The sequence below is a fragment of the Mustela putorius genome, unplaced genomic scaffold, assembly GCF_011764305.1.
Source record: "Mustela putorius furo isolate JIRA1106 unplaced genomic scaffold, ASM1176430v1.1 tig00000275_pilon_pilon_pilon, whole genome shotgun sequence".
NCBI lineage: Eukaryota > Metazoa > Chordata > Mammalia > Carnivora > Mustelidae > Mustela > Mustela putorius.
In genome coordinates, this window is record NW_025421341.1 from 8,815,440 (window position 1) to 8,839,732 (window position 24,293).

Sequence of the window (24,293 nt, forward strand, 5' to 3'; positions counted from 1 at the left end):
AGCCCCCCAAGCTGAAAATGTGTGCCCCCCACTCTTCAGTGAGCCCTCACAGAAAAGCACTCATTCACTCTTGTCTCCCGCATTTCTGTCAGAACTCTGTGTTCACCCTCCCCACGTCCAAGCTTTTTTATCCCTAGCATCTGACTGAATTTCAAAATTCCAAAGTTTAGGGACTCCCACGGTTTGGACCCACCCTATTCCTCCCAGAGATGGTCTTGCCCCACTTCTGCCATTTGGGAAACCTGTCTCAGGAAAGCAGTCGCTTGATCACGCAGGGGATCAGCTTATGGCAACACAGAGCAGAAAGCTGGCACTTAGACTCACTGTTGTCAGCTGGCTTCTACGCTCCTGTACCTGGGAACCCTGCCACCCTTAGGTGCCACCCGTTCTTCTTGTGACCTCAGGGATCCTCAGATCATGCTGTCACACCTGGGATTCTGCCCCACTTCACCATCTGAGCACCTTTAAGCCAGGCATGTCCCTCACTGTAGGAGCAGTCTTCCAAAAGTTCTGATTTTGCACTCAGCTGCTTATGATGCTTTGTGGTAGCCTCCTTAAGCAGGCCCCTCCCCACGGCTGTATCCTCCACGCTCTCACACTGGATGCAAGTCTCTGTACCTCCTACCTTCCAAACAGTGGTTGCTTTTCTACTTTTAGACTTACAGCATTTCTTTTCTCAGATCTCCAGTTGATTTCTTGGGTGTTCAGAATGATTTGATAACTATCTAGTTGTATTTGAGGGCTGAGACAAACTTAAATCCCTCTACTCCTCCACCATCTTAACTTCCAGGCAGCCTTTGATTTAAAATAAAGTGAATCGTACTCATATGGATTGAGAGCTAAATATCGAAGTACTTATAGCTGTCATATTATTTTCTGTCATTTAATATTTTGTGATATAGAAAAATCCCCTTTAGATGGAATTCTGTTCTATATTTTAATTATGCTTTTTGCTTATTAATTTGATTTGCCATTTACTTCTAATTTAATAAAGGTAACACTGTTCTGTGTTGCTGACATTAAAGTTAAGGAAGAATATTTTATTTGAAAATGATTGCAGCAATATTTATAATTTGATTTTGATAATATTGACATTTTGATTTTTATTTCAGGAAATAAGGATTTACCCATATGAATTTTGACTTTTGAATGATTCATTTAATTTTACCAAATATTTATTAAGCATCTATCACACTCAATACACTATTCTAGGTACCAAAAATTCAAAAATGAGTAAAATTTGTTTTCTGGTTTTAAAATACCTTTGCCTAAGGGTACCTGACTAGCTCAGTCAGTGGAGTGTGCACCTCTTGATCTCGGGATTGTGCGTTCAAGCCCCATATTGGGTGTAGAGATTACTTAAAAATTACTTAAAAATTATTTTAAAAATCTTTAAAAAGATACCCATTGCCTAGTTGGAAAAGATAGACCATAAACAACTACATGATCCAACACAGAAATAATTACTAAATAAAATACTAAACAAAACAGTGTGCTAGTAAAAATAATAAAAGAATTGTCAATTCTGGCTTAGAAATTCAAGACGGACATCAGTAAGAAAAACTTTAAAGTAGAAGTAGGGTTTCTCTAGAAATGAGCAGCATAAAAACTCTGCTGAAGGAGTAGTCTGAACAGTGGCCTAGAATTTGTCAACAGTTCATGGTGTGTAATCCATTGTAGCAAGAGCCCAGTATGTGTGCAGGAATACAGTGAGAGATGTCTTAATATAGTTATGGAGTTATTTTTCTTAAAATTATTTTGAAGGAACCACATCCTCCTAGATTGTCAGCAGAAGAAGCAGTGCAGAAGCAGACCAAAACAGACACTTCAACCCTAAATGTATTTCAACATCTCTCCGAACTCAAGTCATTTTTTATAGAGGTAATATCCAACTTGGTAATATCAAAGTATTTTCTCTGTGAATTCTATACACCAATCAATGCTCCTTTTATTCTCAAAAGGAGGGGGGGTCATAATATTTAATCCAAAATAGTAAGTAATATTGCAATAATATATTCTTGGTTTTTAAAACAATCTTGCTGAAAGTTTTTGTTTGCTGCTGAGTGGTAGTGAGACCTATTTTTCTCGGCTTACTGTCTTCTACTTCACATTTTCCAGACAACGAAGAATAAATAATTTGATTTAAATTGCTTTTCGTGACAGCTGAAATGATACATAGAGAGAGTGTAAAATAACTCCTAATTATAGTGTCTGCTCATTTATAAAATATGTCCCAATAAGTCAGATTGTTAATTGCTAATATCAGAAGGAATAATCAAGTAAAACAGGATAGTTGTTGCTATAATTGAAAGAGTACTTTAAATTCAAACGTTTATATACGTACTGAATTTTTGTTCACAGTGTAAATGTGAAATGCATTTGTACCTATGAATTTGGTTAAGACATAATATTCTTGGCAAGAAGAAAAATGATGATAAAAAGTTATTAAGAATAGTTTGGAAATGTGTGAAAAAAGCAGTAGTTCTCACACAATACAATAGACATTGGAAAACTTTTCTTAAAGGGCCAGATAATAAATATTTTCAACTCTGTAATCCAAAGGTAAAATCAAGAATGTTATATAGGTACTTATGTAACCACTTAAAATACAACCATTTTAAAATGTAAAAACCATTCTTTGCTTACCCGCAGCCTATAAAACAGGTGGTAGGTTGGACTTGTACCATAGGCCATTTGTCAAATCCTGCCTTAGAACATCATTATAATGTGTTTCTTAGGTTCACTAGCATGGGAAATCATTATAGAATTTTTAAATAATTTGGTGTTAAAAAATTTTATAAAGTTTCTATTATAGTTAGCTTTATATTGGGTTTTATTCAAATGAATCCTGTTGTACTAAACTCTATAGTACTTTAAATGATTCCCATGGTAAAAACACTTCATAATTAATTCTTGCCACTCCTTTCCTAGAGTCATGTTTAGTGAGATATAGTTATTTAGTGTTTAACAATACAAACTCTCCAGAATCAGTTGTTTTCCCAAAGTATCTAAGTCAGTTGCCTGGAACTTGCATACATAGAAACAGTGCTTAGAAATGATGACTATTTTGGGGCCCCTGTCTGACTAAGTCAGTAAAGTATGTGACTCTTGATCTTGGGATCATGAGTTCAAGACCCATGTTAGACATAGAGCTTAACTTTTAAAAAGAAAGAAAAAAGAAAAGAGGACTAATTCCTGGATGTGTTCTGGGTCCCTAAGACCATCCTCAGGTTTGATGATTTGCTGGAAGGACTCAGGGTATCCAACATATGGTTGTATTCAACTAAAATTTATTACAGTGAAAGGATACAAAACAACATCAGCAAAGGACGAAGGCACATGGGGTGGAGTATAGAGGAAATCAGGGGCAAGTATCCAAGAATCCTCTCCTAGGACAGTCACATAGGACATGCTTATTTCTCCCAGTAATGAAATGTGAAAACACATGTTTGTCTACCAGGGAAGCTCATTAGAGACTCAACACAAAGGGTTTTTATTAGGGGCTGGTCACATGTGCCTTGTCCATGGCAAAATTCCAGGCTCCCAGGAGAAAATAGGGTCTTCAGCATAAACCATGTTGTTTGCACAATTAATCTATGAAAAACAAGCTGCTTTTATCCTTGAGGACAAGTTTTGTATCAGTGTAAGGAGCTCTGACCACCAAGTTCCCAGATGCAAGCCAGGGGCCAACCTTAAAGGCAGGCCGTTCTAAGGAGACTGTTTCGAGCCTGCTATGATAACTCTTCACTGCACATAGACAACCCATTATTGAACACATAATCTGATGCACATGTTATACTATATTATGCAATGGTAATAAAATTATTTCATCATGTCTAATAATTTGTGACCTTGTTTTTATAGAATAATGCATTCCAAGTTCCATCTGCAGATTCAGTGACATTTGAACCCTTTGAACCCAACATGTCACAGGGTAGTTAGCCCCAGGACCAGTATCTGGAGCAGGACAAAGAACACAATAAATATCCTTGGGTGCTAGTAATTTGTTAATCCCTGTTCATCATTGTAGGGGGAGCTATTTCCCACATCATTCCTATGACGTGGGAAGGCCTGTCTCTAGTTATCTCTTCCTAGTTGCTAAAATGGTAAAGAAAACAGAGGTAGCAGTGAAAGCAAAGGCCTAATAAATGGATTTCTTCAAACACCATGTTCATTTATGCTATGCAAATGTAAGTTGTTCTCATGATTCACAGAGTAAAGAGAAGAGATAGGGACTAATTTTGTATGGTTTATAATTCTTTATTTAATTCATGTAAGTGTCTTAGAATAATACCTGACACATAGCATATACCCAATAATGTTAGGTTATAATTTATCTAATAAATGTGAAGTATAATTTATGAACCACTGTTACATCAAAAAACTTAGTTCAAATCACTCTTCTCTTTCATGTTGTAATGATATAATGGCAGATATTTTCTAAGGACTTTATTTTCTGGTACTGTTGTGCCATCATTCAGGATTTTCTCATTAATGGGATAGATCTGTTTTGAAAGTTAAACCCAAAAAGAACTTCTATAAAAATATAACCAGTTATTGTATTTGACTTGGCAATATGCTCTTATATGGTCTATATTTTCTACTTTATATTCATGTCAGCATGGCAAGGGAAAAGGAAAGATTTGAAATCATTGGCTGTGTTAAATGGTTGATGCTCCTTGAAATCTGCATTTCTCTTTCACAGCAGAGTAAAATACAAGAAAATTATGGGTTTTAGAAGTTTGAAGTATGCCACTCAACAAACATGGTACAAAGTTCCTTTCCTACATTTTTTAGGCTTTTTTTTAAAAAAGTATTATTTGACACACACTGTTACATTAGTTTCAAGTGTACAGCATAATGATTCTCCTTTTCTACATTTTAATTAAATGGTACGTTTTGATAGAGTAAAATGCTGTCTCACAGGGTTCATTCTTGTTTAAAGAAATAGAAGTTTTCAGTAACTTAAACCTAATAAAGATAAGCAGAACTAGCCACTAAGCCTCTGTCTTTATTCTATAGGGAATTAGTGATGGCGTCCCACTAATAAAGGCCGTTGTCCCCAAAAATCAGTCTCGTTCTTTTATGTCTCAAGGCAGTCCTGAGTTATTGGTAAGTTGACTTATATTTTTTTCACACTGCTACATCAAAATACATTATAAAAAACTTACAAAAAATACATTACAAAATACATTATAAAATACTTACAAAATACATTACAGAAAACTTACCAAAAAAATTGAGAAAATGAATTTTTAAAGACTTCTTAAAAATTATAAAGAAGATTTTTATGAAATTATTTTGATCAAATATGAAAATGTATTTTCTGAGGACACCTGAAAGGCACCGTCAGTTAAACATTCAGCTCTTGGTTTCATCTCAGGTCATGATCTCAGGGTCCTACGGTGGAGCCTAGCAGAGGGTCCATGCTCAGCATGGAGTCTGCTTGAGAGTCTCTCTCTCTCTCCCTCTGCCCCTACTGCTCATGCTCTCTCTAAAATAAACAAATAAGGGACGCCTGGGTGGCTCAGTTGGTTAAGCGGCTGCCTTCGGCTCAGGTCATGATCCCAGCGTCCTGGGATCGAGTCCCACGTCGGGCTCCTTGCTTGGCGGGGAGCCTGCTTCTCCCTCTGCCTCTGCTGGCCATTCTGTCTGCCTGTGCTTGCTCTCGCTTCTTTCTCTATGACAAATAAATAAATAAAAATCTTTAAAAAATAATAAAAAAATAAAATAAAATAAAATAAACAAATAAATCTTTTTAAAATGCATGTCTTCGGGGTGCCTGGGTGGCTCAGTGCGTTAAGCCGCTGCCTTCGGCTCAGGTCATGATCTCAGGGTCCTGGGATCGAGTCCCGCATTGGGCTCTCTGCTCAGCAGGGAGCCTGCTCCCTCCTCTCTCTCTCTCTGCCTACTTGTGATCTCTCTCTGTCAAATAAATAAATATATCTTTTAAAAAAATAATAAAATAAAATGCATGTCTTCTAGATACACAGCTTTTATTTCAATTACTTAACTGTAATTCTTTTTTTTTTTATTTCAATAAATATGTCTCAATTTATTACTTGCTTTTGGTCTGTTTTTAGAACCAGAAATAGTTGTTTTGGTTTTTTTTTTAACTTTTCATTTAAATTCCAGTTAGTTAACATACAGTGTAATACTAGGTTCAGGTATACAATACAGTGATTCAGCACTTCCATACGTCACCTGGTGCTCATCACAACAGGTGCCCTCCTTAACAGCCGCCCCCCCCTTACCTGTTTAACCCATCTCCCCTCCCATCCCCCTTCTGGTAACAGTGTGTTTCTTGGTTTGCCTCTCTCTCTCTGTCTTTGTCCCATTGGCTCATTTGTTTTCTTTCTTAAATTCTACATGTGAGTGAAATCATATGGTATTTGTTTTTGACTGACTAATTTTGCTTAGCATAATACTCTCTTGCTCCATCCATGTCATTGCAAATAGCAAGATTTTATTCCTTTTTATGGCTGAGTAGTATTCCATTGTGTATAGCTAGACAGGCAGACCACATCTTTATCCATTCATCAGTTGATAGACACTTGGGCTGTTTCCATAATTTGGCTATTGTAGTAATGCTATAAATATTGGGGTATGTGTATCCCTTTAAATTAGTGCTGGACAGGGTGCCTGGGTGGCTCAGTCAGTTAAGCGGCTGCCTTCTACTCAGGTCATAATCCCAGGGTCCTGGGATCAAGCCCCATATCAGGCTCCAGGCTAGACCAAGAGCCTGCTTCTCCCTCTCCCTGCTGCTCTGCCTACTTGTGTTCTATCTCTCTGTCAAATAAAATCTTTAAAAAAAAATTTTTTTAAACTAAATTAAAATAAAAATAAATTAGTGTTGGCTATTGGTCTATTCAAATTCTGTTTCTTCCTGTTTCAGCTTTGGCAATTTATGTGTTGGGGACTTTATCTGTTTCTTTCAGGTTGTGCAATTTGTTGGCATATAGTTTTTCATAATATTCTCTTATAATTGTATTTCTGTGGTGTTGGTGGTTATTCTTTCCCCTCTCGTTTATGATTTTATTTGGGTACTTCCTTTCTCTCTCTCTCTCTTTTTTTTTTAAGATTTATTTATTATTTTAGAGCAAGTGAGAAAGGGAGGGATCGAGGGAAAGGGAGAGCATCTCCAGCAGACTCCCCACTCAGTGGGGAGCCTGATATGGGGCTTGATCTCACAACCCTGAGATCATGACCTGGGCCAAAACCAAGAGTTGGAGATTTAACAGAGTGAATGAACCACCCAGGCACACCTCTTTTCTTCCGATTGAGTCTACAGGTTTATCAGTTGTATTATTTTTTTCAAATGACTAGCTCCTGGTTTCATTGGTCTGTTGTATTATTATTAGTAGTATTAGTAGTAGTATTAGTTTGTCATTTATTACTTTAGGCTTCATTTGCTGTTCTTTTTCTAGCTCCTTTAGGTATAAGGTTAGATTATTTGAGATTTTCCTTGCTTTTTGAGGTAGGCCTCTATTGCTATATACTTCCCTCTTAGGACCACTTTTGCTGCATCCCAAAGGCAGACTGTTGTGTTTTCATTTTCATTTCTTTCTATATATTTTATTTCTTTTATTTCTTGGTTGACCCATTTATTGTTTAAGTGCCTGCTATTTAACCCCATGTATTTGTGGTCTTTGCAGATTTTTTCATTGAAGTTGACTTCTAGTTTCATAGCGTTATTCAAGTTAACTGTAATTCTAAAGTTTATTTGGAATAATAAATATCTGAAAATACCAGAAAATTTTGTACAAGAAAAAATACAATATAATATCATCTATTATAATATATTATAAGGCAGTAAAAGAATGAAAATGAGAAGTAATACAAAGTTGATTAAAGTATATACACTCAGAACGTGTTAGTGAGTGCTTTATATGAATTTTGTAATTTAATCCACCAACAATCCTGTGAGATAGGCACTATTATTATTTCTCTTGTACAGATGAGAAATTAAAACTCAAATGTAATTTGCTCATAGTTGCAGAGCTAGCAAGCAAGGGATCTGGGCCGCAGGTACATGGACTGTCTTATTCACATTCGGTCATATACAAATTATAAGACAGGAGTATAGCACAGGTAACAGTAGAGATTCCAGAATTAAACCTATTTTTCTAAGTATGTATATTGTGTGTTTGCTTATGAAAGGAAGTCTAGAAAGACATACTCCAAAAAAAGTGCCTTTCAGTGGTAGAATTCTTGTCATTTTCACCTTTAATACCTGTATTTCTTTAAGTTATATCTTCTTTGTAATCTGTTTTATAATGGGGGGGGCTTTTCATTATTCACTATAAGGGACACCTGGGTGGCTCAATTGCTTAAGCCTCTGACTCTTGACTTTGGCTCAGGTCATGATCTCAGGGTTGTGAGATAAAGTCCTGTGTTAGGCTTGGTGCTCAGAGGGGAGTCTGCTTGGGATTCTCTTTCTCACTCTGCCCCTCTTCCCTGTGCTCGCCTGTTCTCTCTGTCTTTCAAATAAATAAATCTTAAAAAAAAAAAAAAAAAAGAATATTCACTATGACTATCACTAAGAGAGAGCTTCTTAATTTCCTTTAATAACTTTTAATTTCTTCCAAATGCCAACTAATAGATGTTAGTAAACTTTGAGAAATGAGGAGAAAAATTATCTCACTAAAGAAAGATACAGAGGCCCTTGGGTGGCTCAGTGGTTAAGCATCTGACTTGGGCTCAGGTCATGACCTTAGGGTCCTGGGATTGAGCCCCACATTGGGCTCCCCACTCGGGGGGGGAGTCTGTCCCCCTCTCTTTGCCCCTCCCTTGAACATGCTCTTTCTCCCTCTGTGTCTCTCAAATAAATAAAATCTAAAAAAAAGGAGAGATAATTGAACAACTTACCTTGCCATGAGATATAAGATAAACTAAAAGATAAGAATAAACAGATTTTTCCATTTTAAGACTTTATTAATTATTTTTTTTTAAGATTTATTTATTTATTTGACAGACAGAGGTCACAAGTAGGCAGAGAGGCAGGCAGAGAGAGAGGAGGAAGCAGGCTCTCCGCTGAGCAGAGAGCCTGATGCGGGGCTCAATCCCAGGACCCTGGGATTATGACCTGAGCCGAAGGCAGAGGCTTTAACCCACTGAGCCACCCAGGCGCCCCTTTATTAATTATTATTATTAAGGCTTTATGCAGGGCACTTGGTTGGCTCAGTCAGTAGAGTATGTGATTTCAGGGTTGTGAGTTTGAGCCCCATTTTGGGTATAGAGATTACCTAAAAATAAAATCTTAAAGAGAAAAAGAATTAATGAGTTTTTGTGCTTTAAGTACACAATCCCACATTATTCCTTAATTGGTAAATGCTAACATCATATGAGCATTCCATTATTTTGTCCTGATTTCTTTAATCTTTTATTTCATTTTTGTCTTCATATGTTCTTTACCAGATAACAGTAAACATGAATTACATTGTTGGAACCCATGGATGGCTGCCTTATGACAGAAACATTTCCAATTACTTTACATTCATCAAAGATCAAACTGTAACAAATCCAAAGTAAGTAAATGAATATTTAAAGCAAAACAGGTGCACCTGGTACCTTATTGCTGGGAAAAACAACTAAATTGATTGGTGTCATTTTGAAAGTAATATAGTAGACATGTAGATTTTCTTCCCTTTTTCCCTCTTCCTGGCTTCAGGATAAAATAATTTTTATAATGCCATTATAGAAACAGAAATTAGGATACCTGGATGACTCAGTCAGTTAAGCGTCTGCCTTCAGCTCAGGTCATGATCCCAGAGTCGTGGAAGTGAGTCTTGAATCAGGCTTCTTGCTCTGCCTGTCACTCCCCATGCTTGTGGCACTCTCTCTCTCTCGCTCTCTTGCTCTCTGACAAATAAATAAAATCTTTAAAAAAAAGAAATTATTAGTAGTTTTTAGGCTTGATTGTATTTTTATTGTACAATTTTACTTATAAATAAGCCTTGTATATTTTATATAAGAATTTATTATTTACCTTAGTTAATTTTTTATTTTGTTTAATTTTACTTTATTATTTCTTTTATATTTTTTAAAATTTATTGATTACCTTAGTTAACTTTTTAAATATCCAAAGGTTACATCTTAAATTCAAGTAATGTTTCCCTTACTCCGAGTTGTATTAGCTGTATGTTTATTAGGAGTGATGTCTTTTTTCCTTCTTATCCCATGTAGGACTTAGTACTGTTGTGCTTGGCACAAAGCATACCTTCAGCAAATTAATACTGAATAATAAAGTTCTAGAGCTGAACTTTCAGAATTGGCCCTCATTCTCTGTGTGTGTACACACTGAGGTGTAATAACTTCTTTTTTTATGTTCAGTTAGCCAACATATAGTACATCATTAGTTTTTGGTGTAGTATTCAATGATTCATTGGTTGTGTATAACTTCATTGTGTCTCTGCAAAATCTAGATTGGCTGACCTCACAGGTATTTATTTCACAGGAAAGCAGATAAAAACCCATATCCTTGCTTTCGTTTGAGTGAGAAATGATCTTCATGAGTATTGTTAGGTACACATTTATCTGCCTGTGGAGTAGATTCCTGGTTTCAGTTGATTTCCAACTTTCCTCATCCTGTCATATCCTTATCTTGTCCTTTATACTTTGATACTACCATTTACAGAATTGACAATCTTCCTAACCTGGCTTTGAAAGGCAAGACTTAAATCTTTTCCACACCTTCACCAGTCTCAACTTCTTTAGCTTAACCCTTGAGACTATTTGTTATGTACCATCTTATGTAATAAAAAATATGAATACTATTAATATATTTTCTGAAAGTTGTTATTCATTAATGGACATTTCAAATTGAATGGTTGAACAGATTAATTTTTTTTCTTTTTCAGAGAGATTTAAAAAAATAATTGGTATCAGCCTAAGTGATCTTTTAAGGAAAAGTCTAATATTTCATTGTGTTTACAGAACTCAGCGTATCATGAATGGTCCTTTTGCTCCAGGGCTGGAGATCACTTCTAAGCTATTCATAGTATCACATGATGCGAAGTTGCTTTTCAGTGCTGGACACTGGGATAATAGCATTCAAGTGATGTCGCTTACAAAAGGCAAAATTATTTCACACAATATTAGACACATGGGTAAGTATTAACTTTTTTTCCCCAAAAAAGAAAAGTTTCACTTTCTTCTAACTACAAAAGTAATACATGTTCCTATAGAAAGCATTAAAATTTACCTTCGAAGCTAAGTAAACTTTTTGATAGAGCAGTTAAGAACATTATGGTTTCTTTAAGAGTATTTATGCATTTGTGATACACTAAATACTATATAAACTAAATACAGCTTTATAGTATCTGAACAATGTTAGGCCAAGTCTTTTTTTAAAAAATTAGTTGAAAACTGGTGCCTGGGTGACTCAGTTGGTTGAACACCCAACTCTTGGTTTCTGCTCAGGTCATGATGCCAGGGTGGTAGGATGGAGCCCCACATTGACTCTGCAACTCAGCAGGGAGTCTGCTTGAGATTCTCTCCCTCTCCCTCTACCCCACCTCTCTCTCAAAATACATAAATCTTTTAAAAATAAAAATAAATAAAAATTGGTTAATACAAATAAGAATTTTAAGACAAAATGGTTAAAAAAAAAATCTGTCATTGTTGAATAAGACATCACCTGCCCTATTAGTTAAGCATGGAGGACGTAAATTACTGAAGGTAGTTTAACCTGGTGCTTCTTAGTGTTCCAGCCTTCAGTAAAAGAATAAAATATTGTGGGAGTGCCTGGGTGGCTCAGTAGGTTAAGTGTCCAACTCTTGATTTTGGCTCAGTTTGCGATCTCAGGGATGTAAGATTGGCCCGTGTCTGGCTCTGCACTGTGCTCCACACTGGGCATGGAACCTGTTAAAGATTCTCTTTCTCTCTGCCCCTCAGTCCCTCCCTCTCTCCACACTCGCTGTCTCTAAAAACAAAAGACCATGTAGATTTTCCCCTAGCATACCTATTAGGAAAGGGAAATGGTCTGCTACTAATTCTATACAGGTGACTCCTGAGATGACACTTAGCTCAGGTTTTTACTGGTTAGTAAAAAAATGTATTTCATATTGAGAATTTGCAATGTAATATGTACTAATTTGGTGAGAGGTACATATTCCATAGGATTGCAGTGCTTAATAGGAGTAGAAGGTGAATGCGAATGAGAGAGTAAGAGAGCAGAGCAGCATATCAGAACTTCCTGGGAATCCATTCCAAGCCACCTCACTCACTGCCCGGACTCCAGCAGACATTTCCCTGCCCCGTGTATACTCTTCACTCTCAAAGCTCTCCTACTTGAGTTTAACACTGCTTCTTTTTTTTTTTTTTTTTCCATTTTAAAAAAATTTCTTTTCAGTGTTCCAAAATTCATTGTTTATGCACCTCACCCAGTGCTCCATGCAATACGTGCCCTCCATAGTACCCACTACTGGGCTCACCCAACCTCCCACTCCCCTCCCCTCTCCTCCAAAACCCTCAGTTTGTCTCTCAGAGTCCACAGTCTCATGGTTCGTCTGTCTCCCCCTCCTATTTCCCTCAACTCATTTCTCCTCTCCATCTCCCCATGTCCTCCATGTCATTCCTTATGTTCCACAAGTAAGTGAAACCATAGGATAATTGACTTTTTCTGCTTGGCTTATTTCACTCAGCATAATCTCGTCCAGTCCCGTCCATGTTGATACAAAAATTGGGTATTCATCCTTTCTGATGGAGGCATAATACTCCATTGTATATGTAGACCATATCTTCTTTATCCATTCATCTGTTGAAGGACATCTTGGTTCTTTCCACATTTTGGCAACTGTGGCCATTGCTGCTATGAACATTGGGGTACAGGTGGCCCTTCTTTTCACTACATTTGTATCTTTGAGGTAAATACCCAGTAGTAACACTGCTTCCTTCCTGAGGTGCCTGGCTGGCTCAGTTGGTAGAGCACGTGACTCTTGATCTCAGGGCTGTAAGTGTGAGCCCCACATTGAGTACAGAGATTACTTAAAAATAAAATTTTTAACATTCTTTTTTTTTTTAAGATTTTATTTATTTATTTTAGAAAGGAGGAGTTGGGGAGGAAGAGGGGCAAAGGGAGAGAGAGAATCCCAAGCAGGCTCCACTTTTAGCACAGAGCCCAACTCAGAGCCTGATATCACAACTCTGAGATCACAACTTGAGCCAAAAATCTAGAGTCAGGGCGTCTATACCCAGGTGGCCTAAAAATAAAATCTTAAAAAAAAAAAAAATACTGCTTCTTTCCTGTGTCAGCCTTTCTCAGTGCTTTTCTATTGCCATTCTTACACTTCTCCTGCTAAAACAACTAATTTAGTAATAGTTAGAATATAAATTAAAGTTGCTCTTAGAGTTTTATTCAGAAAAACCACACCATTTCATCTTTGTAATTCCTTTTTTCTTACAGATATTGTGACTTGTTTAGCTACAGATTACTGTGGAATACATTTGATTTCTGGTTCCAGAGATACTACATGTATGATATGGCAAATAACACAACAGGTAGTTACACTGTATCTTCCTTTCTGGTGGGACTGCTAAAAATTACAGATTTCTTATGTTCATCAACCGTATTATACTCTTCATAATGTTGCTTCAAGAAAGTGTCCTTTTTCTTTATGGCTTTTAGGTTTTCTACTTTGGTTAACAGTCTTTCTTCTCCAAATTTGTTAAAATAATTACCTAAAAATTTTCTTGTAATATTTTTCTTTATTTTTTTTACATTTGATTCTTTAATCCATTGGTAATTAACTTTTCTATAAGTTTAATATAGAGTAAGAGTATAGATATATGCTCTGTATATAACTATAAAACAAATACCATGGCAACTACTCAAACATTCTATATCTATATATAGAAAGTAATGTACAAACAAAACATGCTAAACACGAGTGAAGACAACAACTCAAGTATAGAGAGATCTCTGAGATAAAATTGTGTTATTAGAAGAATATAAGAATATTAATCAGTAAAACATGAAGGACCTCAAAGATGAAATTATACAGTGGCATAATAAGATGAAAAGGAGGGGCACCTAGGTAGCTTAGTTAGTTTAACATCTGCCTTCAGCTCAGGTCATGATCACAGGGTCCTGGTATCAAGCCCCACATCAGGATCCCTGCTTGGTGGGGATTCCGCTTCTCCCGCTCCCTCTGCCCCCGTGCATACTCTCTTGCTCACTCTCTCTCAAATTAAAAAATTAAATTAAAAAAAAAAAAAGATGGAGGGGTGCCTGGGTGGCTCAGGTGGTTAAGCATTTGCCTTCTGCTAAGGTCATGATCCCAGGGTCCTGGGATCGAGTCCCGCATCAGGCTTCCTGCTCGCCAGGGAGTCTGCTTCTCCCTCTCCCTCTACTGCTCCCCCTGCTTGTATTCTTTCACTTTCTTTCTCTCTCTCTCTCAAATAAATAAATGAAATCTTAAAAAAAAAAAAAAAAAAAAAGATGGAAAGGATTGTCACCTGGGTAACTCAGTCGGCTTAGGAACTGACTCTTGATTTCAGCTCAGGTCATGGTCTGGGTTGTGGAATGGAGCCCTGCATCCAGATCCACGCTCAGTGGGGGTTCTGCTTCTCTCCATCTCTTTCTGCCCCTCCCTCCCACTCACTCGTGTGTGTGCGCTTGCTCTCGCTCTCGCTCACTCTCTCTCAAAATAAATAAATAAATAAATAATAAGAGGAAAAGGGTGACTGCGGAAGAATCAAACCAATACTAAAACCAATACCATTACAAATATAATAAGTAAACTCAAAAGTAGAAACAGCAAGCGACAGATTTGATGTGGCTGAATATCAAATTACTAATATGAAATATTTAAAATAATGAAGTTCTATAAAATAGGTCACAGAGATACAGTATAGGGACCATAGCTAATATATTATAGTAACGTTGTGTAGTGACAGGTGATAACTACATTTACCATGGTCAGTATTAACATAATTTACAGAACTGTTGAGTCATTGTTGTATACCTGACATTTTAAGTCAACCAAAAAAAAAAAACGAAAGAAAAGACATTTTATGTCAACCAAAAACAAAGAAAGAAAAGTATTCAGAGAAAGAATCTGAAGTTTATTTGTAGTACAGGAAGAGCAAATCTGTGGATGAAAAGGACAAATAATACACCTGTTAGAATTGATCCAATGCAGTCAACTTGGAAATTATTCAGATTAAGTGTTGGAGCTTCAAAAGACAGAATAATTTGAGAATCCAAGGAGGAACACAAGAATGAGTCTTGTTATGAATAGATGCTGTGGTAAGAACTAGTTGCAATATTACTTTGTGATTAGACAATTTAAATATAGTATAAACCTTTTTGTAGAAAATAGCCTACTAGAAAATTAACATTTGCTTCTCTTTCGACCTTAGGGAGGTGTTCCTGTGGGCTTAGCATCTAAACCCTTTCAGATTCTGTATGGACACACCGATGAGGTATTGAGTGTTGGCATCAGCACTGAACTAGATATGGCAGTGTCAGGATCAAGGGTAAGATTTCACCTTTAAGAAATGCTCACTTTTTTCAGGGTGCCTGGGTGGCTCAGTCAGTTAAGCATCCGACTCTTGATTTTGGTTCAGCTCATGATCTCAGGGTCATGGGATTGAACCCCACCCTGGGCTCCATACTCAGTGGGGAGTCTGAGATTCTCTCTCCCTCTCCCTCTGCCCCCCCCCACCGTCCCTCCCTTTCTCTCTAAAGATAAATAAATAAATCTTAAAAAAAAAAAAAAGAAATGCTAATTTTTTTCTACAAATTGAGAAGGAATATTATATTTAATTATTTTCATGCTTGCTTTGGAGGCACATATGTTAAAATTGGAATGACAAATTTTCTTCTAGGGGGACTGGTAAAAGTATAGGAATTCTTTATTGTTTGTGTAGGACTTTGCAGAAGTAGCATAACACAGAAGAAACTTAAAGAGACTGGATTCTACTTTGGTATTTTACTGGTCTTCTTAGTTACAGAAAGAGAGCATCTGATGAAATAAAATACTATTTCAAATTTCAAGATTGAAATTTTTCCTAAGATAACATGAGTCCTTGGGAGAATAATCATTTTCTGAGTTCATTTCCTGTATTTATTTATCTGGCCTTCTTTTTTGTTGTTCTGTTTCTCTTTTTTATACTCTACTATTTTCTGTATGTAGGATGGCACTGTGATTATACATACCATTCAGAAAGGTCAATACATGAGGACTTTACGGCCACCTTCTGAGAGTTCTGTGCTCCTGACTGTTCCTAATTTGGCTATATCTTGGGAAGGACATATTGTTATCTATTCCAGCATTGAAGAAAAGACCAATCTCAAGGTATATAACAGTTACGTGCAGGAGGGCTAGACTATCTATAAGCCTGTCATTTTCTTTCCATGTTATACTGTATATATGAGGCATTTTGATGAACACCAGATTTTGAAAAGGATATGTTCCTTTCATCTTTTAATTTTTTTATTCCTTACCATTAGATGGACCCCATCACAGTGTTGGCCTCATGTTCATATTTTGTTTTGGGGATTTCTATTGACCTATATAATATATGATTGCAAAAAGAATTTCTGGTTATGTGGGACTTCAGAAGCTTCAGTGGAAATTATAACCAAATTAAATTCTTTTTGCACAGGTTGGGTATAAAGGAGCCATAAATTATATTCCTTTTCTTTCCATGATCAAGTTTTTTAAAAAATTAGAGCACTGATAGGGTGCCTGGGTGGCTCAGTTGGTTAAGGTCATGATCCTGGAGTTTGGGGATTGAGCCCCAAGTTGGGCCCCCTGCTCAAGGAGTCTGCTTGTCCCTCTCCTTCTGCCCCTCACCAGGCTTATGCGCTCGCTTGCTCTCTCTCTCTCTCTCAAATAAATAAAATATTTTTTTAAAAAATTTTTTTAAATAATAAAATTTAGAGAACCGGGTCCTGGGTGGCTTTAGTTGGTTAAACATCCAACTCGATTTCAGATCAGGCCATGATTTCAGGGTCGTGAGATTGAACCCTTCATTGGATTCCCCACTGAGTGGGGAGTCTACTTGGGATTCTGTCTCTCTCTCTCTCTTTCTCTCTCTTTCCCCCGCCCCTCCCCCACTTGCATACCCATATACACATACATTCTTTCTTTCTTTCTCTTTTTTTCTCTCTCAAAAAAAAAATATTTTTTAAAATTTTTAAATTTTGTTGGTAGAGCATGAGACTCTTGATCCCCGGGTTATGAGTTCAAGCCACACACTGGGCTTTTATTATTTTATTTTAATAAAACTGGGCTTTTTAATTTTATTTTAAAATAAATTTATTTTTAAAAAATAAGTTATTTTTAAAAACTGTAGCTTTAAAAAAAGTTAGAGTCTTTTTGTTCTGTGTTAAAAATGTGGGGCTTAAAAAATGTCTTGTGGGATTTTTTTAGGCTGAGTGAGATTTTAATTCTTTTGGAGGGATGAGAGTACCTGTTTAATATTTATTTACTTGGCAATTACTTATTTAAATATTTTCTTAAAATATACAGCTACTTTTCATTTAAAATCACAGTAATAATATTGTCTACACACTTTTTCTTTAAACATAACTAACTGTAGGGGCTCCTGGGTGGCTCAGTTGCTTGAGTGGCTGCCTTCTGCTCAGGTTGTGATCCCAGGTTCCTGCTCAGTGGGAAGCCTGCTTCCCCCTTTCCCACTCTCTCTGCCTGTGTTCCCTCCCTTGCTGTGTTTCTCTCTGTCAAATAAATAAATAAAATCTTTTAAAATAATAAAAATAAAAAATAAGCATAACTATATGTTTATTTCAAAATTTTAAATCCAGTAGTCATTCTTTTATAGTCACAGTTTTAATTGCTGGTATTAAAACCCCATTTTCATTTGAGATCATTAACTTTTCTTCCTCTAATCTTTATAGGATAAGAATGCATTACATCTGTTTTCCATAAATGGCAAATATCTAGGGTCCCAAGTCCTGACAGAACAAGTATCAGATATATGTATCACTGGAGAACATATTATCACGGGCAGCTTACAAGGCTTCCTGTCCATAAGAAATCTCCACAGGTAAATAATAAGATTCTTTGAAGTCTCACTTAAGAAAAGGTGGTAATCGGGGCACCTCACTGGAGCATGCAACTCTTGATCTTGGGGTTGTGTGTTCGAATCCCTTGTTTTAGGTAGAGATTACTTAACAATAAAATCTTTAAAAAGGAAGGAAAGAGGGACACCTGGGTGGCTCAGTGAGTTAAAGCCTCTGCCTTGGGCTCAGGTCATGGTCTCAAGGTCCTGGGATCGAGCCCTGCATCGGGCTCTCTGCTCGGCAGGGAGCCTACTTCCTGCCTGCTTCTCTGCCTACTTATGATCTCTCTCTCTGTCAAATAAATAAATAAAGTATTTTTTTAAAAAAAGAAGAAGGAAGGAAGGAAAGAAAGAAAGAAAGAAAGGAAGGAAGGAAGAAAGAAAAGGTAGTAATACTTGCAGCCTAGAGTGGAAATCAGCAATCACAGATTTCTAATCTTTTGTAAAGTTTATCATTTATTGTGAAGGTGTCATTTTTAACAACTCTGAAAAAAATAGGGGAGGCTAAATTATTTCTGGATTAGTAAATGAAATATAGATGTATGTTTTTAAAATGTAGGAAACTTTATGTTATGTGTATTTTAGCATAGTAAAAATTTTTTTAAAAAGCCAGGAAAAGAATTTTCATCGTGCCAAGCCTGGATTATAGATTTGTAAATTTGTTTAGTTATAGTTTGAATTTTTACAAACTACAGCTAGGTCTTAAAAATTGTTTTTAATTGTGGTAAAACAAACTAAAGTATTTTTAAGGCTAATGTATCTGTTCATGATTGTGTATTATGTGTATGTAAAATTGGTGGGGAGTCTTATTATTTAAAGCACTGAAGGAAAAGGATGTTTAAATAGTGGATATGTTTTTAAGTTTTATATTCTTCATATTTACTAACATACATACAAAGCACTATTACTCCTTGTATTCCCAAATATATCCTTTCCTCCATTTTTAAAAAATTTATTATGGTTTATATTTACATTTATATTCCTGAGACTGTCTTGGCCCCTCCCAAACCGTTCTTACCAATCATTTCCTGATCCCAGGGTGTTCTCTCTTCGCACATTCATATCAGAATCACTTCTGTACCAACATCCTTTTCCCATTTTTGTGATTCTCTTTTTATTTTTGTCATTCTTTCTCCAGCAATAAAGCACCGAGTCCCTATTGGAATCATAGCTTTCCAACATTTTCTTTTGCAGTATTGTTAAGAGAATCCCAGATCAGTAGTGAGGGGGAAAAAAAGAGAATCCCAGATCAGAAAAATGAATGAGATCTTTTAGCAGGTTGGTCCAAACATAGTGTGTATATCAGAGGATTCTTTATTCTTTAATCCTAAAAGCTATGGACATTTTCCATAATCGAGAACTATGTTATGTTTTTATATAATTCTGTTTTTAAATATTATATATTATTTTATTATGTTTTATCTTATATGTTTATATATTACATTTTCTAAGACAAGGCGAATAGAACAGTTTCATCAACCTTACCCCCCAACATGCACACGAACACTTTTTGAACTTTTTCCTTTTTATTCTACTTTAACTTTTTAATCAACAAGGTAAAAATCATTTCGTGAGAGATCATATATATGGTTAGAAGAAAAACAGATGTTGAGACTAGGAAAAAAAAAACAGTATGTATTTTAAGTAATGCTGTAATGTGGGCCCTTGTGTGAGTCATTCAGGCTTTCTGAATCTAAGTTACACATCTGTAAAATTAGAATGCAGAATCAATGATCATTAGATTATCTCTCAGGTATAAGATTCTCTGAATCTATTATGTATCTGTGTAATTATGTGTGTGTTTTATTTCTCTTTTAGTTTGAATCTCAGCATGAACCCATTAGCCATGCGAATGCCTATCCACTGTGTTTGTGTCACCAAAGAATACAGCCATATTCTTGTAGGATTAGAAGATGGCAAATTGATTGTAGTGGGTGTTGGGAAGCCAGCTGAGGTAAAACACAGCATCAAGAACTTCTTTTCCCATACTGTGGGGGATTCCTTTGGTTCTCCTTTGTTCCAGCTGAATCAGAAGTCTCCATTATGGATGAACAAACTAAAAACCAAATTTGATTTTTCAAAGGGCAGTAAATGAAAAGGTCATAAATCTAATACTCAAGAGTGATGTTTATATTGTGATATAAGTGAAAGCACATATTTGGCAGTTTCTATCACTCTGTATGAATAAGGAAGTGCTTTTATTATCTATCTTTCCAAATCTAGATTCAAGACACTACTTGGATTTCTAATACATAAAAGCCTTTATAAAAAATGAAATACAGACTCCAACAATAAAACTATATACTTTACTTTCAACAAGAATACCAGAATTAGCAGAACAAATATGCTTAATTCTTGAGTTTCTTGTACTTACCTATAGATTTGCCAGTGGCTTATCAATCACTGAATATTCAGATACCATAAATCTGGTATTGTTCCTTCGAAAACTTAGTGGCTATATTCCAAGTAATTTAGTGATTCTTCTAGAAAATTTCTTTTATTATATAGAGTCAAATTAAGCATTATAAATTTGTACTGATTGCATCAGTCTCTTCTGAGAAATCTAAAATAATGGCAACTCTTGGAATCATTTCAAGAGAAGACACTAGTGAATAACACACTGTCACTGGTTTTAGTAAATCTACCACGGATCATGGGGGCCTTTTTGTTTTATATATATTTTAAGGTTTTGTTAGTTCTTATACTCTTTTTCAAGATATTATTGTAACAAAACAGAGGTCTTATTAAATTGATATTGTCATTTACCTTTAGTTTAACAATCCCCCAAACAATCTCAGCAAGTCCATATCTTGGTATTCACTTATATTTAAAACATTTTAAGCACTTTTTCTTACTGAGTATGCTTCACTTTTTTATTTTACTGATTTTTTTTAAGTGAAGTGACCATTATGTGCACACATTTTCTTCTAAAAATTGATTGGGGAAAAAAACCCCTAAATAGCTTCATTTCATAGGCCTCAGTCAGTGTTTTGTACTATTTACTAAATAAGTTTTTTGTCTTCACTGAAAGATTTTTGTAGTCTACAACACAGAGAATCTGAATTATGTGTAGATTTTGAATAGGAGTATTTATCATTTTATATCTTTGGATGTATCAGCTGAAGTATAGTTCTACGTTAGTATATAATTGAATACTTAGAATCTTACATTATTGAAATATAATTGTGTATGACAGTATCAAAATTAGATCAAGATTTAGGTATGAAAAGATTTTTATTTCAATATCTGAATTTATCTAAAAGATCAAAATCTTGATTAATGTGTATTTTAAGTCATCAGTTTTATATGTTACATTCTCAGTACAAAATTTGTATTTATAAATGAAGTGGTAATGTGGTAATAGAGTAATGGAAACAATGTTTCTGGAAATACACCTAGAAATGAAAATGTAAAACAAGCATCCCAAAGTGTCTTTGCATGAGCCTTGATTTTTTTTTTATCCCTTCAATAAGTGTCCCTTAGAGAAGGATAACCATTGAAAAAAGGTGGCAGATGAATCACCATTAAGAAGTAGGTTGCACTTGGGAAGGTAATTCTGACATCATAATCATATGCTTAGACTGAGAAATGTTTCTCACATGGGTTCTTTTTTTGCCCTACCTAGAAGTTTAAGCACTTTTAGAGGGGAATTTATTCACCAGTTGAATTAATATTTAATAATTATTATATTCTGAGAAGTATGGCAGGTGGTAAAAATTTAATGATGGATAAAATGTGATTCTTATCTTCAGAGAACTGATGCTGTTCTTGTTTTCTAAATCACATTTTATCATTCTCTTGTTAAATATTATTTTTTGAAATTCTTATATATCAAAATATCCTAAAGTTATTTTCTTTTCATCTAAACATTATTTTACTTTCTTCTTATCCCTGTGATAAGCATTAATATTACTTAAATACAAGAGGAGAAGATACTCAACTTATGTGTCTTATTAAAGTATAATTTTGGAAGATTATTTTAATATAGTAAAATATACCTTTGTTAATTAAAAAAAATTTTATTATGTTCATTTGGCCAACATTTAACACATCATTAGCTTTTGATGTAGTGTTCAAGAATTCATTAGTTGCATATAACACCTGGTTTTGTTAATTTATAAAGAAAGGGACTCTGGTAATTTGGACAAACTGGGACACTTAATTTTATAAAATTTAGAATTAACATTAGTATTAGACCTTTCTTAGTTGAAAGACAACCAATGTAGAGAAGCCTTTCTTTAATTATTATTAATCACGAATCACTAAAATGTTAATTATTCTGTTAACAAAACTACGTTCTGCATTCTACAGAATCGGTGTCTTGTATATCAATTTCGTTTCTTTTTTTTTTTCTTTCTTTTTTCTTAATAACATCTATTCTTTGTTTCTCTGAATTACTTTAAACAGATGCGTTCAGGTCAGCTTTCTCGAAAATTGTGGGGATCTAGCAAGCGACTCAGCCAGATTTCAGCTGGAGAAACTGAATATAATACTCAAGATTTCAAGTGATTACTATTTCCATCTTCTGTCATGGATAAATGAAACTTGATTTATTGCTTTGGCACTTTAACCACATCTCTCAACTCTCTGAAATATATCTGGGCTTTTATCACTGAAAATTACCAAAATTCAGTATGCTATGTGTATATAAAGACATTGGTTGTATTATTATCCACTTTAAAAATTTCTGGTTAACATTGAATCCAGTCTTATCGACTAATTCTTGATCTACACCAAGGATTTGAGAAAATACAATTGAATTAGATTTGTGGTTCATTCCTGACAATCATTAGATCCATTGAGGAAGAAAACTTCCAAAAATGAAGAAGTTGTATATAATTCCATTATTATCCTAACCAGCAAAATGTAAGGTATTTCTAAGAAGAGTACAGATGATCGGACAGTTGAGAGACATGGCTTTTAATGTATTCTTTATTTAATCATTTTTCTATTTACTGACTACCATATTTAAAAATTCATCAGTTTATTTATGGAACTTCTGATTAGGGTAATATTTTAAAGGCATCTGTTGCACACTTGGATTTTCAAAACTCAATGTAAATTCCAGGTTTTCATGATAAGTTGAATATAAGACAGTTGAAACCGGTACATTGGGTCATTCCACTACTACTTAGCATATTACTAATGAGAACTTACTGAAATACATTATTGTGCTTAAATAATAAAGGTTAAGGGGCGCCTGGGTGGCTCAGTGGGTTAAGCCGCTGCCTTCGGCTCAGGTCATGATCTCGGGGTCCTGGGATCGAGTCCCACATCGGGCTCTCTGCTCAGCAGGGAGCCTGCTTCCTCCTCTCTCTCTGCCTGCCTCTCTGCCTACTTGTAATCTCTCTCTGTCAAATAAATAAATAAAATCTTTAAAAAAAAAAAAAATAATAAAGGTTAAGTAGGAATAAGAGAAGAGATCTATTTTGCAGATACATTTCATTAGTAGTATAATGAAGGAAAAATGCTGATTATGATTTTGACAGGTGGACCCTTTAAGTAGCATTTGCAACACAATTTATATTTGCAAAGTTCAAAATTTCTTGGCTTATTCCTTACTAAGCAAATACTGTGTCTTTCCCCGTAATTAGAAGTGTTAGCAATGATACCCAAATACATTAATATTTTTACCTATAACTTCCATGTGATTGATAAATGAATTGAAAAGATTTGTATCACTTAAACTTGTCATGTAGATACAGTAAATTTTAAAAAACATTTCTATTTCATGTTATGTATAACTTTTAAGATAATTAATTTTATTATAATAGTTAAGTATTACATATGCTTAATATTCAGTATTTTAAAGTAAAAAGCTGATAGATTTATTTTGGAATTCAAAGAGATTGTTAAACCTAGTACTTTTATAAGGTCATCTTTGGAGTTAAGTCAGAGAGCTTTTTCAACTATAAGTGTCCTTAATCTGAGATTCCATGGGTTTGGGGGAATTTATGAATCCTCTAAAATTGTATGGAAATTCTGCGTGTTAACTGCATTTTTTTCAGGAGTGCATGTGTGGCTTTCATAAAGGGGTCTGTGATCAGAAGGGAAAAAAAGACTTCTCACAATAATAGTTTCTTATAATGTTCCTTTTTATTCCACAAATCATAGATTTCCTTACATCTAGTTGTCTTCTCAATGGCATCTTTAAGAAACTTTCCCTCTGTAATTCTTCTCTTGGGTTGTCCACAGTATTTAATACCATTTTCTTTAATCCTATGAGTGAGTAAAACAATTAAGAGAAGTACAAGTTTCAGTTT

At 35.1% G+C, this 24,293-nt stretch overlaps 1 protein-coding gene across 8 annotated transcripts in view; it reads left to right on the forward strand.

The window, feature by feature from the left end:
- Window positions 1-23,285, forward strand: part of NBEAL1 (neurobeachin like 1) — a 197,893-nt gene extending 174,608 nt beyond the window's left edge. For 5 of the 8 annotated variants that reach the window (XM_004764194.3, XM_045078587.1, XM_045078588.1 and 2 more), the window contains exons 47-55: window positions 1,765-1,881; window positions 5,023-5,112; window positions 9,418-9,527; window positions 10,936-11,108; window positions 13,406-13,500; window positions 15,364-15,480; window positions 16,140-16,301; window positions 17,867-18,015; window positions 19,849-22,053. In XM_004764194.3, coding sequence (XP_004764251.1) covers window positions 1,765-1,881; window positions 5,023-5,112; window positions 9,418-9,527; window positions 10,936-11,108; window positions 13,406-13,500; window positions 15,364-15,480; window positions 16,140-16,301; window positions 17,867-18,015; window positions 19,849-20,125 — 1,290 coding nt within the window. In that variant the 3' untranslated portion in view covers window positions 20,126-22,053. Of the gene's footprint in view, window positions 1-1,764; window positions 1,882-5,022; window positions 5,113-9,417; window positions 9,528-10,935; window positions 11,109-13,405; window positions 13,501-15,363; window positions 15,481-16,139; window positions 16,302-17,866; window positions 18,016-19,848; window positions 22,054-22,437 lie in introns of those variants that run through there. The other 3 variants (XM_004764199.3, XM_013062285.2, XM_045078592.1) reach the window with 2 other exon arrangements.
- The last annotated feature ends 1,008 nt before the right edge of the window (window positions 23,286-24,293 follow it).